Source organism: Pelecanus crispus, chromosome 3 (assembly GCF_030463565.1).
Source record: "Pelecanus crispus isolate bPelCri1 chromosome 3, bPelCri1.pri, whole genome shotgun sequence".
NCBI classification, from domain to species: Eukaryota; Metazoa; Chordata; class Aves; order Pelecaniformes; family Pelecanidae; genus Pelecanus; species Pelecanus crispus.
Window position 1 is genome coordinate 79,597,757 of NC_134645.1, and position 16,075 is coordinate 79,613,831.

A 16,075-nucleotide genomic window follows, 5' to 3' on the forward strand; every position below is an offset into this window, starting at 1 on the left:
GGTTGTCAGAGGGTGTAGTAGCCCTCACCTGTCCCAGCTTCCTCTTCATACAAGGAGCAAACCCAGCAGCAGCATTAAACAAAACCAGTGCCGGGATGCAACAGCTTAGCTCCGAGGCCTACTACCAAATAACTGACTCACTTTTAGCATTAAGATATAACAGGGTGTTAGATGGTCTCCATTACTTCTGTGAAATTCAGTTTTTAAACACCAAATTAAGCACCAAAATTAGCTTCCAAATTAGGAAAATAAGATTCCCAGCCTTTTACGACCGTAAGTTTGTAAAAGACAGCATGCCCATTAGTACAATTCTTCTACAGCTATTACCAAACGTGGCTTTCAGTCACAAGCGTGATGATTTGTATTTCCCCACTGTATCTTTCTGAAATACAAATCTGAAGTAGCTTATGGAATTATCAATTTCTCAAACACATGGTTATAGATAGGAGAAAAGGATTTAGAGAGCGCCAATTTATTTTGTGTAATGATTAAAAAAAAAAAAAAATCAGCTAATACATTGACAATAAATATGTCTGTGCCCTCAGAAAGATCCCAAATTTTTAAAGCTCTTTCTTTTTTCACACTACAGGTTTTATCAAACCAGCACAGCAAGAATACCGTGTGTGGCATTTGTACAGCCTCAGTTACGGCTCAGCTCCTCACAGAGCAAAGCTGTTCAACTGCTTCCACCCAGGATGCAGAAGACAAGTAAAAATAACAAACCACCTATTTCTAATGTGACACTGCAGCTGATTACACTGAGAAAACTAACAAGACAAAATATTAAAAACGTAACCAGGATGAGTAAGCTTGCTTTTTGATGATAAATTGTGTACACTTTTATCATAATTATGCTAAAGGGCAGAGTAATAGCTTCCAAAGAGACAAGGAAAAGAAACAAAAGCAAGGTTTTTCAACGTGTTCCAAAACATAGAACACCACACCAAAGTCTCACTAAGCTCTTAAACTCTCATGGCCTTTACCCAAGTCTTTAATTGAGTCTTCACTAACTCATGAGCACAAACTTAGGAGGAAAGCAAGGTAAGAAGACTTGTACCTTTCACGGTTGCTTCGCATACTTCCATCTGGGCACAAACCAAGCATCGATGATTGAAATTCAAACTGTAAAGGTTTCATTTAAGCCTAAAGCAAACATCAGGTACTTTGCTGCCATGGTGATGAACACAGTAAAAACATCTTAACCACTCCCAATTCTGCAAGTGTAAAGTAGGGCTTGGTGCAACAGTTAAAAATACAGTCTGGCATCAGACACATAGCATGAGTTTCTCCTTTAGAAAATGGTTTATAGTTTATTGAGTTGTGAAAAAACTGAAATATGTAAACAATAAATGAACAGAGAAGTTGTGTTGTATATGTTATGCACATATGCTACTCTGGTCCTGCGCAGAATTTATAAGATGAGTTGATTGATCAAGGCTTCCCAACATGATAGCCATAAAACTATTGGGAAATGGGTCACCTGCTTGACTAGCATGTTTGCTAACACCAAGAGAATAAATACTCAGCTTTGGAAAACTAAGCAAGTTATATCACATTTTTTATTTTAAATAACCGAGTTCCATGTTAAAGCTCAACACCCCCATGTTCCCTTTAAAATGACAAAACATTAAAAAGATTTTTTTTATAAAAGTAAAACTAACAGCCGCTGAATCTTTTGTGTCTGACACATTTATATTACAATATATATACTAAATTTGAAGGTACAAAAGGGTTTTCAAAGCTGTTACAGACTATCAAGCTGATTTTGACTTTTTGGGACTAACCCCACCATCTTCAGCTGACTTCTCTGCTGGCCTCTTTTTTAACCCTTTCATTTTTCGTGTCTGCAGTTTACCAAGATCTTGCTTTTGCATGTGGATTCGACCATAAGTTGTACCAAACACATCATGGGAGATATTCTTTTTCTTCTTAGGCTGCAAGGGAAGAAGAACATTAGTATTTCTGACTAGAGAGTGCCAGGAGCTCTGGTGAGAAGCCAGATACCTGGCCTTACCATCACCATGTTCACCAGTAATTAAACTACCAAATCAAGTGCCTAAAAGCAAGGCCACGTACATTGTTTGGAGCTTAGAGATTAAGATTTGGTCAAGTCTGGTTAAACCACGACATGCTCTTATATGCTACCAGAGGAGAGTTTGTATGCCAGCCGATCACTGCAAAAGTGCTATGGCCCCAGAAATATCAGTTGGCCTATATAAAAGTAAGCTTTGGTCAAACACACAATAATAAACACTTCAGCTTTTGCTCTTCTTCACATATAGATCTGGAAGTAATGTACTTTCCACGGTACAGACCTTCAGGGCTTTTGGCTGTTTTAAAGACAGCTTATAAAGGTCATCTGAAGCTAAATGTGTCCTCCTCATAACCAGATCTAATGAAGGTCCCATCTCTTCCAGTTCAATTCTTGGTATTTTACAGCCAGATTTCTTCAGAAGCACCCTAGAAGGGAAAAACAACCAAAATCAACATTTTCCTCTGTGATAAAGATTTATCTGTCTTCCTGAAGGGCAGGTTCAATCCTGTAGTTTGGAAGACTATTAAAAACAATTGCTACTGATAACTCTATTATTGAGAAAGATGTCTGTCACTAGCAATTTATAATAGATTAAATCTGTCCAATCTCAATTTGAACACACTCAAAATATAACCTGGCTAAGTAACTTTTTTTTTCTTTTTCTTTTTTTAAAAAAAATGAGACTAATATTATCAATATTACTGTTAAAACTCAGTCCCAGTACCCTGAAAGCCGTATCACTCCTCAAATTCAAAATAGTGTCCTGGGTATTAATAGACATGAAAAATATTTACTATTGTTTACAGCAAAATAATCTGAGCACTAATCAAGAAAGTTTTTTGTTTGTTTTGAAGAATGAGACTGATAAAAGTGGTTTTGTTATAAAAGAAGTCACAATCGCATGGAACACGAGCTATGAATGCTCACAGCCTGCTAAGGCAAGGCCATGAACTGTGAGGGTGAACACCAATGCAGCAACAAATGTTGTCTTGTCCTGCCTTTACCTGTTTTTCCTTGTGTATCGCCGGCTGCAGCCTACCACCCGCTGTTCTCTGACAAACACCTACATGAGGAGAGTCCTCGAAATCAGCCTGAGAACAGACTAAGTCTATGAAGTCTATGACTGTGCTCTGAATCCACCAAATTAATTCACACCACCTTACTAATCCAACCATACGAAAGAGCTTTCCCCCTGGCTAGAAGGGGGAGCTCAACACGGAAGGAAGCAGCAGGTTTAGGGCTTAAGTGTTTTCCTACAAGTTACTCTGCATTATGCTGGAACATCTCTACACATCACGTGTTTTAAATGTAGCAAACTATTGCTCAAGCCAGTTCAATTACACAACCGCGTGCTAAATTTGTGGAAAAGTTGACAAGTGTGCCAAAAAGCAAACAAATAGATAAAACACATACTCACTTATAGCTTCGCATGTAAATTTTCCCATCTACAGCTGTGAAATGCAAAACATACTCTAAACCAGCCAGACGAATACTGGGCACACTAGGACCTCTGAAGAAATCTGAAAGAATATTTAAAAAAAAAAAAAAAAAAAAAAAGCCAGGTTTCTTGGCTGAAAACCAAACCAACAGATGATTAACAAATTGGCTTATTTCATAATGGACCCGTATCACATCACTGATGTGAACTCCTTGCCTATATACAAATTTTTATTGCATCTAACTAAGCAAGCTATACACGGGGTGGCTCTAGAAAAGCTGAATACATATGTTTAATGGGAATCTCACGCAATAGCCACTACTTAAAACTGCAGCCCAGCCAAAACATGGGAGAAACACTTAACGTTACAGGTGTTAGCTCCCACACTGGTGAAACCAAACGTGTAGAAATCCTGACAGGAACACAGTGACTTCCCAGAGATAATTTGGTTGCAATATACCTGCTACCTAAAAATAAGTGCATGGAGAAGAGCAAATATACTTTCAGAACACTAATTTCATTTTAAGCAGCTAATTGGGATAATTGCATTATCTATTCTTCTAAATATTCAGCTCTAAAGTCAGAAAAATCAGATGTATCTTATTTTGTGTTTAGGCCAGTTCATGCTCAGCTAAACATAGATCAATACAGAGAAGCCATTAGTTCAGATTATCTGTTTAAAGACATCATTCAACAAAGTGATACTTAAGATTCTTAATCAGAGACAGATTTGGATGAATACAAAGAAGAATCAAAACCAGTACAAAACAGACTGAAACTGTATCTTGTCTACTCTTACCTGCATTTTCTCTCAGTGACTTGGGGAAAAAGTTTAGATATGGTTTCTTTCATACCTCCCCCACAACAAAGCGCTTCTGTGTTTAGGTAAAGCTGTATTCATCATTACAATTAATGTTTTCTCTATTTAATAAGCAACACATAACTATAAAAATAAGACACTTGAAATACTCGCTTAGTTTGCAAGGAGAACACCGAAATACAGGTTAAATACAAAATGAGCCATCTCTAGCAAGGTTCATAACCAGGTTATGAAAAAAAAAAAAGTGCAATCAGAGAGCTTGTAATAAGCACAGCAATCTGTCCAAAATATGCAGAGGGTGGAGAAAGAATGTGACCTTGACTGAGGGAACAAGGTGTGCTAATAAACATGACAGGGCAATGCTGAAACACAGGAGAACTGCTAACAGATGCAAAACACATCAGTCTTTTCCGTTCTGTCCCATTTTCAGATCCCTCAGCTAGTCGTCTTTTCCTCCACTACCTTTTTCAAGAATAGACAATCAGCACCGGAGTGACATCCAAAACAAAGTCTTGCTGGCAGATATCAGCTGGAGTCTAGCCAGGAAATTTCCTTGGTCAATTAAATACTCTCTCTCCTCCTCCTGTGGGTTGAGCTTGTAGAGGAAAAGTTGCACATAAAATATTTTGTTCACTTCTGGCATATATTTTCCCTTCGACTAGTTCTCTCTGGGTACACAAGCTCACATTTACAGTGGTTTTATTGGCAACATCTCCCTTTCGTATTTTCCTGTGGCATCGTACATCTTTCTACCCACAGGACGATCTCTTCCAACAAATGCAGGTGGTCAGGAATTTCTGTTTCCTGGCAATGCTGAACAGCTGCAGAAACCTTACACTTCAGTATACCCAGAGAGTTAAAGTTTTTTTAATGTACATGTTCTAATTTACAACTCTTGCTTTGGTTGGACTAGAGACTAGCTTTCTCCTTTCTTTCCATTTCTAGTTCTTTCTCCCCGTTGTCCTCAACACGTTTCCAGAACTTCTAATTTACTTTTTCATGCAGACAGCTTTGCAGGACCTTTCCATTTCCAGATTAAATTCCTAAATTATTTTGGAACTTGAGTCTATACACTTCTTTTCCTACCAATTCGTATCCCAAAACTGGTAACATCGTAACCTATGTAGCTATGGTTAGCATTAGCGCAGTTCAAACTCTATCCCAGACATTTCCCAGCCATCCCCTTTCTTGGCCAGAAGGAATCCACAAATCTTTTGAGACACTCAAAAAAAATATCTGTGTGAGGAAGGCTGTATGAAGAACAAGCTGACGGTCAAGCTAAAATTGTAGAGGTTGTCTGGAAACCAACATTTTATTAGGTTAATGGCTGGACTTGATGATCTTAAAGGTCTTTTCCAACCTAAACAATTCTATGGTTCTGAGATTTTAGAAAGCATATAAGCAACTAACATAACGCCTAGCCATTTTTAGGATGAAATGGGTGCGCAAGAACAGAACTAGCAAGCAGGCAGTGTTGTAAGAGATGAAACATTTTATAGATACAAGCATAAAAAGTTCTTAGAATTTCATGAACTGCATTCCAAAAACTTACATCGTAAATGAATTCCTACATTACCACATCAGTAGGCAATGAAAAACAAAAGAGAAAGAATGGGATGTCTTTGTCTTCCAGGTCTCTAAAGAAAAAGGCAGCTGCCATTTATTTCTCCTAAATAACTTCTTCTACTTCACAATTTAAGTGGACTACAGGGTTTGGTTACCATGAAAACAACAATTCACCCTTGCCTTTAATTTTACAAAGAAACTGCTCTAAGATGATATTCCAAACATGCATAAACCCTTTTGATACCACAAAAGCCAATGAAAGCTTGGTTGTTCACCATCATCACTGGCAACACATTGCTTTGGCAACAAGAAACTGTTTCCCTCTGGGATCCCAACAATACTGTAACAGTAACAAAATATTTGCTGTCATTATAAAGACATTTTTCCATCTTTTTTAGCGATACAGTGGCAGCTTAAAAGCACTACCTTTTGCAGGAACAGAAAGAATCAGTTCTTCCCTATTAGTTAAGGGCAGTTTTGAGGCAGGTCAAATTATTCCCAAACAATTTTAATTGGTTAGTGATACCTTCAAGCCTTTACACTCCTTAACCTTTTCTTTTGTCTATTGTTTTGCATCGAGGTATTTCACAAAGTCAGCAGAACATTAAGACCTAGAGTACTTGGAGTACATTCAAGAACAACGATTGGGTATCGATTTTGGTACATTTGACGGCAGAGTCATTAAAGGCAAATAAATAGGAGAGGAGAAAGGACAGATGAACATCAAAAGAAATAGGACAGGAAAGACTAGTTAGTTATTTGGCAACTATCTAACGATGCATGTCTTCCATTTAAGGTGTCAAGCTCTTTGATCATGGGGTGCATGAGCACATCTGGTTGCCAGTCACCAACACTGTGCAGATGCCCAGACAAGATACACTTCAGAAAATAATGCACCTGCTTCCTGCACTGTAAATATTCGTTTGGAATGACACAAACATGCAGCATTAAAACTCTTTATCTTTGTATTCAATATTCATCCACCCTCAAAAGTTTATAAGCACAGTTACTAGCCTTTAATCTATCCCCAAGAAACAGTCAGCTGTACTGAGAGGATGCAAGTTTTATCCTCTCCTTTTCAGTCTCATTCCAGATGAAATACCTTGCTTTAAGGAATTATAATACTAAGGAAAGAAAAATCTAATTTTTAAGGTCTGTTTCTAAAGAGCAATCATTTGTCTGCTTGTCTAGGAAAAAACAGCCCAACCAATATTTATTTTATATGAAAGGAAGATCTTGCAAAGCTGTAAGATTATGAATTGGTACAACCCAAGAATGGAACTGAAAGAACAAGATTTTTCTTACCGGGCCAGTTTCAGTATTTTACCAGAGCTTAAGGGGGGCGGGGGGGGGGGGGGGGGGGGGGGGTGCAGACAGAAAGTAATCTACTTTTAGGAAACCTATTAAAAAGAAAAAAAACACCACCCTACTTACTAGATCTAATTCTACCAAACAAGACGCAGTTTTTAAGTGTCAAGAGATACAGTACCATGACTTCTATGTCCCAAAAAGCTACGCTAAGAAAAGTATAACCATTTTTTGTAGTTCCCCATAAAAAACCCACAATGTGCTTTATCTTCCAGAGTCTCCAACCTTGAGATAGTAAAAAACTTTATGCCAGTTTGTTTACTAAGCTCCAAGCCTGCCTTGACCTTATGACACAGCTATTATCTACAGCTGATTTTTACTGCACATGTTCTCTCCAAGTACTCTAATCAATGACACCTTTGTTAGAATTGGTCAAATTTCCAACAGAAAATGCTTTCATTATAAAAACGCAAGCTCAGTTATACTGATTTGACTTTTTTGTAAGCAAAAATACCCCACTTTATGACCTTCATCCACTGGTTTCAAATTAGATACCTCAAAAATATTGTTTGGTTAGAAAAGTGATGACCTTTACACAACATAAAGGCTTTTTGAAAAATGCTGGAATTTTCCCACAATCAGTCATGAACACAACATTTCAACTTCAGAGTCTTTTAGGCTAGTCTTTTTTCCCCCCCTCAAACAGACATGATGATTAGTTAACTTTAATTTCATGTGACATGAAACTTTCAAGTGCCTGTTCTTGTTTTCTTTCTGTGCTGAACATAAGCAAACATTCATTGACAAACCAGCATTTCCCAACAGATCACATTACTACAGTTTTATGCAATCCTACTGCTCAGATAATCAAAATACTGACCAATAAGAAGGCTTTTCAGTCTTCTGTATTCTTCATTTACATCAAACATGTCACCAGCAAATATCAACATAGGTTTTGTTCCTTCAGGACATTTACTGTTCTGCGGAATAAGAATTTTAAAACAGAACAAAAATTCAGACCGTGTTAGGGAATGTATTATAAACTTAATAGGTGGTTAGCCATTCAACATCAAATGAAAAATTGTTTTCAATTTTCAACAGTGATCAATGTGGACAGAGTAGACACTTTTTTTTTTTTCCCCCAATGAACACTGTATGTGTATGGAAGGACTTTGGTTTTAAAAGGGTGAATTCTATTGGGTTTTGTGCTGGATTAAAAAAAAGAGAGATTCTTTACTATAAAATGTATAAGATAACACCTTCTGGTGACAATGAGTGAAGTTGACTGCAGCTACTAACAAGAAAACTAAAATTAGAGGCAAACAAGTCTATTGTACTTCTGGCACTGGAGAGTACATGAAAAAGGCTAAAAGAATAGTTTAGTCAATCACCTAACTTTAATTCTTGCCAACAAATACATTTACTTAACTATAACTTCCCTGCTATAAACAGTCTTATGAAGATACACACTACAATCTGACTTCAAGGGGAAGATTCACCTTTACAAACCATAATTTCTTCACTATCCCTCCAGACTGCACTGCCAATTTCTACACTGTGAGAAGTAAGGACCGTAAAAATTCCGTATTTTTGCAGTGTATGAACTGCTTGATACCACACACATATGAAATATGTTTTAGTCTTGCCAAAATGAGGCTAACATAACCATAAAAGGTGAATCTTCTCTGTGTTTAAATAATCAAGATGTTAACTCCCTGTCTAAATTAAGTATAGTTCCCTGAAAACTTGCATTTATATGCTACTGAAAGCTAAAAAAGTTTCAGAATCATCTCTAGTCAGCAGAGTGACCCTCTTTGGTTATAATTTGAGAAGAGGGATCGCAGTTTTCAAAGCCTACAACAGTTTATACAGGAACCTACCATAAACAGAACCTGACTAAGGAATTTTGTAAATGTACCTCTGTAGTTAAAGAGGAAAACATTAGGAATAAACCAAGTCTAAAAAAAAAGAATTTGCAAAGAAAGTTGCAAGCTTGCTCAAAACAACCAAAATAAAATAAAAAGCAGAGCACAAAAATAACATTCTAGGGTACACAAATTAGCAATTCTCATATACTGCATAGAACACTTGTTTAAACAACTCCTCTCCTTACTACATCAAAGCACAGAAAAAGCCAATGCAGCAAAAAAAAAATCCACCAGTAGATGTCACTGTAATACCGAATTATTGATTCCTCACCTTGACATCTTTTAGGGATACAAACTTCTCAATGCCTAGCTCAATCATGTCTAGGACATGATAGTCAAACATGCGTCCTGTGAAAGTCAAAAAAGAAAATCCAGCTATGTAAACATTCATTGAAAACCAGACCTTTCATCCAAATAAAAACCCAAGTGAGACATATTACCTATTATCAGGTTGTTAGGTCGCTTCTTGTTATGAGAGCCAAACAGAAACAAAGAACAATCTGATTTCTTGGAAAAAAATTCCTACAATTGAGGAAAAGAACAAAACTCATGAGTTCCAGTTTGTAGTGTTTAAAATACCTGTGTTTAAAATACAAACACATGAGTTTAGGAGCTGCTTAATGAGAAAAGCACCTGCACTTACCAGAAGAGTTTTGAGCACATCCAGGTCCACATAAGCTAAAACTGGTAGCTGGATTCAAGGTTCAAATAACAATTCATTTCTTTTTTTATTTCCCATTTCAGTCTTAAAGATCAAGCCAGGCAATTTTTTCTTGCCATTTTATCTGTAGTGCCCTTTTTCGTAATTCCTCATTATTTGTTTTTACATAAGATACCTTCAACCACTTCTCCTTGCCTGAAGAGTAAGTATTTGCAAGTTGGCTGCAGTTGTAAGGCCTCATTTTAGTTACCCAGCTAAGCTTTATGCAGCATATTAGCTTTGCCTAACAGCTTCTGAACAACCAATTAATTCCCCCAACAGCAAGCCAAGAACATCTGCAAACACCTAATGTTCTCACACTTGGGCATGAGAATCCTACTACAGAGCAACTTCATGTCAATTTATTATTTAAGACTAAGATGCTACCAAGCCAGTGGCGACCATCATAGAGAAGATCTTTTCTCCAGGAGGAGCAGATAGAGAACCTATTATGGTATCATGGCTGGAGCCAACATTACAGCAATTCTTTCTGAGGATGTCCATCTCCAAAGCCTTTTTATTGCACTGCTGCTTCTCAAGTCAGCCCCTCATTCTGTGGATCAACCATAGCTCCTAGATATACACACACGCTATTTACCCAGTACTTCCCAGAAGTACCAGAGTTTCTATACCTGCACTTAGCAGTTGTGAAGCAGAAAAAGCCCTTGCATCTCCTCCCACCCCTGCAACAGCAGCAGCTCAGAGAGGACTTTGCAGCTCTGCCCCTCTGGGAGGTCAGAGAGACACCCCCATGAGCATCCTAGGCTGGATTAACTGCACGGACAAACCACGCAGCTCTGCCACCAGGTCCCTGAAAGATACTGACTGTAGACAGATCAGGAAGAGAACCACCCCCTTGAAACACTTGCTCATACAGCTCTGCTAACCACTGTGTGCTGATATATGTAAATTCTCTAACAGCTGTATATTTTATTAAAAAGATGCAACAAACTCAAATGCCTCAAGCATGTCCTGCACGTACTGCAACGTCACATACATTGCAAAATTGCCCTTTAAAAAAAAAAAATGCCTGTAACCCAGTTAAAAAAAAAACCAAACAAAAAAACAACAAAACCCCAAAAACCCCCACTAACTTGGTTTGACTTTCTGTGTCTTTCTAGGCTCTGATTATTTGTTGACACTGTTCTCAATGACCCAACCCCATTGTTTTGACATTACAAGAATTAAAGTTCCCTGAAGAACCCCGTTCTAAAATGTAAGAATTATTTTAAGTGCCATGTTTTCCCAGAAATTATCAGAAGTTTAAACCAGCGGTCAGCTGATGATCAGCTAGTTTCTCAATGACCGTGAAACCAAGTCATGCAGCTATGGGATTGCAAGAGGTTGGTTTCAGCAAATAATGTTGCAAGTCTTTCCTCGCTGCCTACAGTAAGTGTTCCATTCCATTCACGATATTTTAGGGATGGCTGCATTAATGTGCTTCATGCCAAAACCAGAACAGAAGCATGTACTACAACACCTCAGCATCGGTATTAATGCAGATTAAGTAACTTTCTACGTTGGTGTATCTATGCTGCAACCACAGTGATTTTTTGTTCCTAACACATTAAAAATGCTTTAACTCAACTGTCCAATACAACTTCAGCAGCTTCTCTAGCACTCGCTATTGGCTGACTTCACTTTTTTAAAAAGGATCCTCAATGATTCTCTCTCCCCTCCTCTCCCTTTTTACTCACAGAGAATTCCTTAGATATATTTCCCCTTTATTTTCACAATCCCTTTCAGACAAGAAAGTGTATTTCTGCCCAGTGTGTATACATCAATCTTTTTTTCTTCACGCACAGATTTACTTAATACAATACCCCCAAATTCCCAACTTCAGTGTGCATTTTCAGCGAGTCATTTCAACAACTGCCTTACGCTTGGAAAGCCGACCCTTATTTCCCTATGTTAGTCAGCAGTGGCACAGAGCAAACATTACCAAATCACGATCACTGGGAACCAAAGAACTTATTTTGGGAGAATTAATTTTTGTCTTTATTGTAAAACTACAGCTCTACATCACCGTCTCCTTTCTCTCATTTTGCTGTAGGAAGTACATGTACTGCTTTTATGACAGACATACTTCAGCAGTTAAAGTAATGCTTTGACTGAAGTGCAAATGTGCACAATACAATCTTAGGATTAGCCCCTCTATTTTTTGCCTTCCTGCTCATAAATTATCCCGACCTTAAAGCACTGAATCAACACCAAATCCAGACAGAGGCATATCACCAAATGTATTTCCAAACACACACTCCCTTCCAAAATACCCTCCAAGCCTCTGAAGAGCCACTTTTGCAACCTCTTTGCAGGCCAAATACACATTTTAACTGAAATGGCGCATTTTTCTGACAGTTCTTGGCCGAATGTCGGAACAGAACTCTCAGCAGCCATCTCTCACTTGCACAGCTGATGCATGTGTTTGCATGTGGTACTCTGTTGGGCTTTTTTCTTCCTCTATTCAAACACGAGGAAGTCACAGAAAACTATAACCTCTCCGTTTAACTATTTTAATCTATGAATTCACAAAATTGAAAACAAGTTGTTCAGAAGCTATGGCACTACAGAGGACTGACTTAGAAAACCAAAATAAAACACTTTATTCTTCCTTTCATATCAAGCACTGTTACTTGTAATAGCATTACAGACGCCTACATTTGCCTGTCAGTTTACAGAAACATGCATTTAAGGTAAAGACAAAGTCCTCACAGCATGACAATTCTGTCTTGCAGCCAGAGGAAAAATGTGCCTGCTGACACCACAAATCTAGACATAACCCTACCCTCAACTTATCCAAACTCCCTATAAACTTTATTTCTCATCTAGCTCCTCACAAACTAATAGCAAATTATCCTCCAATAAAGTTCCTCATGACTTGAAGGCTGTACAATGTCACAAGAGAAGGTGTGGTTTATACTTACCAATGACGTTTGATCCTCAAAAGGCCTAGTAATATTTTTCCTGAGTGGAGGAAAAAAAAGGGGGAAAAAAAAAGATTAGGAAAAAAACCACAAAAAACCCCCAATGAACAGGCCCAGATAAGCACTTCTAATTAATTCTCTGGTAACACTAAAATTCTGCCTTCTACTGGAAACTCCAGCAGTAGAGGTTCAGTTTTAGTTCAAACTCTAAGCCATATTAATGCTGCCAGGAGTTCCTTAGTGCAGTTGCCATTTTAAGTACCTTCCTCCATGTTTTGCATCTCCTGGGGCCTGACTTCCAGACCACCACCAGTGACAGTTAATAAACAACCGCCCGTGCTTGTTCATCTAACATTAAATTTGCACTACACTGTACAGATACTGGGTTCCCATTCTGAGCAAGACGTATCCGTCATTATAATCTGTAACTCAAATTTTTAAGAATTTGGATATAAGAACTCCAGCCTACCCACTGGACACAGAACCTCGCTAGCTGTTTGCACAGATCAGTCAGAGAAGCCAACTGTTCAAGTTTGCTGAATCTTGCTCCGTAACATTTGGCACAGAACCGGGCTGAGCACCAATGCTGATCATATGTAGCTTGTTTCCAGTCTACTGAAATTTATGATGAGTCTCAGTCACCTTCTGCAACCCTTTCCATTGTTCAAGCCCCCACACTAGCCAGCATCTCTATTCATGCTTTGAAATTACCAAAAGCTGTCTCATCAGAAGACTCAAAGATGTCAAAGTGAGACCACTTACTTTTTATACAGCACAGCAAAAGGCTTCTTCACAGCATACTGCAAAAGAGAAAGTTAAACACGTGTTATCTCTAATACATTTAAGTACACAGCACTGCTTTTTCTAAAACCCTACAACGTACATGATCACATGAAATAGAGTAATTGTTTGTGCAAATCAGCCCAGAAACAAACTCAATTCAAAAGGTCTGCTCACAATAATACTCTTCAAGTTCATAGTACTAATCTTGGTTCCAAATTAATTGCAGAAGGACTTATTTCTAGAAACTAAGAAAAAACAAAGTAACTGAGAAACAGCGGAAATCAAAGCCATGTAATGGAATCTCTGCTTCTAGTAGCATGAGTAAAACCAGAGAGTGAACAACCACCTGACTATCACTGGCATAAGATGGTAAGAAAACGACAAAGCAAGGAGAGAAAAGAGTGCAGGAACAGCTATAACGTTTTCAGGTATGGAGTTAGGAGACAGGATTGGTAAGTTTAAGTTTTAGGAGAGGCTGAAAGCTCTGTATCAACACACACAAGTAGTTTACAGGATTCTGAGATACGACTTCAGCTGAGTGATCCAGTCCCAATTTGGTACCTAATCTTCTTGTTTTCAAGTGGACTTGGAACACTTTGCCTTACATACTGGACCATCATGGAAAAAATAATACTGAAGAGAATAAACTCAAAATTTCTGGCAAATAAATTGGAAGAAAATAACCTCTGTCGAGGGGTAGATAATGACACCTTTGGAGTACTGGTCAACCTGACATTTGAGGAACAGGGAGAGTATGAAAATATTGATCTTGCAGCAGAGAATATGCAAATTGTAAGAAAAAGAGAAAGTAAGGCACTCTTGGTGTAGCACAAAAGGTTACATAATTAAAGGTTGCATACTATGCCCAACAACTTACGATGTCTTTAAGCACTTCAGTCACTGTTAAGTTTGCATTGCCTCCTTTTATAAGCATAGCATTTTTTGTATTTTCTTTAAGTTTGGGTTCTCTCTTCTCAAGAAATCTTTTTGCTCTCTTAGTTTTAGGCTTTCTGTAACAATAAATTAACAGTTAAAAACTTAACATTTGTAACAACACCCGACACCGCGGAAAATAGCAGAACAAGAATTGGAACAAGGTGTGTCCAAGTAACTTGTTTCAGTGACTCAAGTGAACCCCAACCTGCAGAATTACAATCAATGCTAAAAGCCCCGTCTCAGATGAACGTGTTCTACTGCCACTCCTCTTCCTCCCCGTCCCCCTAAGCTAGCAAAGGTCTTTACAGTCTTGGGCTTTTCAGTCTCTGCTCATTTAGAGCTTAAGCTATGCCAGAATTCCTACAGACTACTGACAGGCTGAAAGCTTCCCAGCTCCCTCCCCAACTCAGAGACCCTCATATGAGAGGAAAACAAATTTCCTCAAAGACCATCAATGGCATCTAAAGGAAAAGCTCCAGCACGGCACATCTGTTGGCACGAAGGAGAGCGCGGTACTGCGCGTTATTCAGGTGGAATACACCGGCCTGAGCAGGGGCACAGAGCTTAGCCAAGCTAATAACGACAGGGCTTAAGAACTACATTACTCCACTAGATGAATGTAAAGCTTTTAGTATCTTCTCCGTGAAGCACTGCGTTTATTTTCTTTTAAAACACACCAACAAAACACCTCACACGGGTACTTCGAACTGCAGATGAAGACTGTTCTTCCGAGCGTAGAGAAATTCAACGCCAGCCGGTCACCACGGTTCCTTTAAGTTACCAACCGACTAAGGGCCGCCTCACCGAGAAAAAGTCACCGATAAAAAGACGGCAGCGCTCGGTTTTCCTCCTTCCCGCACGTTTTCCGTAGGCCTTTTCCTTCTGCCAACCCCCCTCCCCCCCGCCGCCCTCCCCAGACCGCCGCCGCCCAGCAGGGCCCGCCCGGCACCGGCCGCCCCGCGGGCTCGGCGCCCTCGAGGGCCGGGGGTGGGGGGTGGGGGTGGCTGTCGCCTGTCGCCCTCCCCGCCCCCGCCAGACTCACACCACCCGGTCCAGCGCCTCCATCTCTGCCCAGCCGCCTCACGCGCGCGCCCCGCCGCCGCCCGGCGACATCATCCGGTACCTCACATCCGGCGCGGGGAGAGGGGCGGGGCCAATAGGCGGGCGCCAGAAAGCGCTCGGGTTGGGGCAATGAGCATGCGCGGAGCCGGCCCCGCCCCCCCCGCTGGGGGGGGCGCGCGCTGGGGTGGCGCCAGCGGTGAGCCCGCTTCCCGCCGCTGCCGTGCGCGTGGGGCCGCGCGGCATCGCGCGCTTCTCCGGCGTTTCAAAGAATTCTTCCCGGTTAAGGAGGCGCGGTGGGCGCTGCCGTGCCCCGGCACCTCCAGTGTTTGCGTGCCGGGCCGCTTTCCCGTACTCAAAAATGACGAGTCCCCGCCGAGCGGCGGGGGCAAATGAATGAGCGCACAAATGGCGATGCAATTACGCAACGGCACGTACCTGCCGCAGTGGCTGACCAGCTTGTTCCTGACCTTTTTTGCTTACCCTCCTCTCATCCCTAGAGCGTGGGGAGCCACGTTGAAGTTGCACAGCTAAAGCATGCCGTTTTAAGCCTAATTTCCCCCCCCAAATTTACTTAC

The 16,075-nt window shown here is 39.9% G+C and overlaps 1 protein-coding gene across 2 annotated transcripts; it reads right to left on the reverse strand.

Annotated features, from left to right (window-relative positions):
* Nucleotides 1–1,678: 1,678 nt before the first annotated feature.
* RPF2 (ribosome production factor 2 homolog) lies at nt 1,679–15,506 on the reverse strand. 2 transcript variants are annotated; one of them, XM_075707210.1, is made up of 10 exons: nt 15,481–15,506; nt 14,380–14,512; nt 13,482–13,519; nt 12,720–12,759; nt 9,536–9,617; nt 9,367–9,443; nt 8,048–8,147; nt 3,453–3,555; nt 2,316–2,460; nt 1,679–1,934 (listed from the first exon to the last, which is right to left on the reverse strand). In XM_075707210.1, the coding sequence occupies exons 1-10, from the start codon at nt 15,501–15,503 to the stop codon at nt 1,755–1,757; spliced, it is 921 nt and encodes a 306-aa protein (XP_075563325.1). In that variant the 5' UTR covers nt 15,504–15,506; the 3' UTR covers nt 1,679–1,754. The 2 variants fall into 2 exon arrangements, with proteins under 2 accessions (XP_075563325.1, XP_075563326.1); XM_075707211.1 differs by lacking the exon at nt 15,481–15,506 and adding an exon at nt 15,127–15,173.
* Between the last annotated feature and the right edge of the window lie 569 nt (nt 15,507–16,075).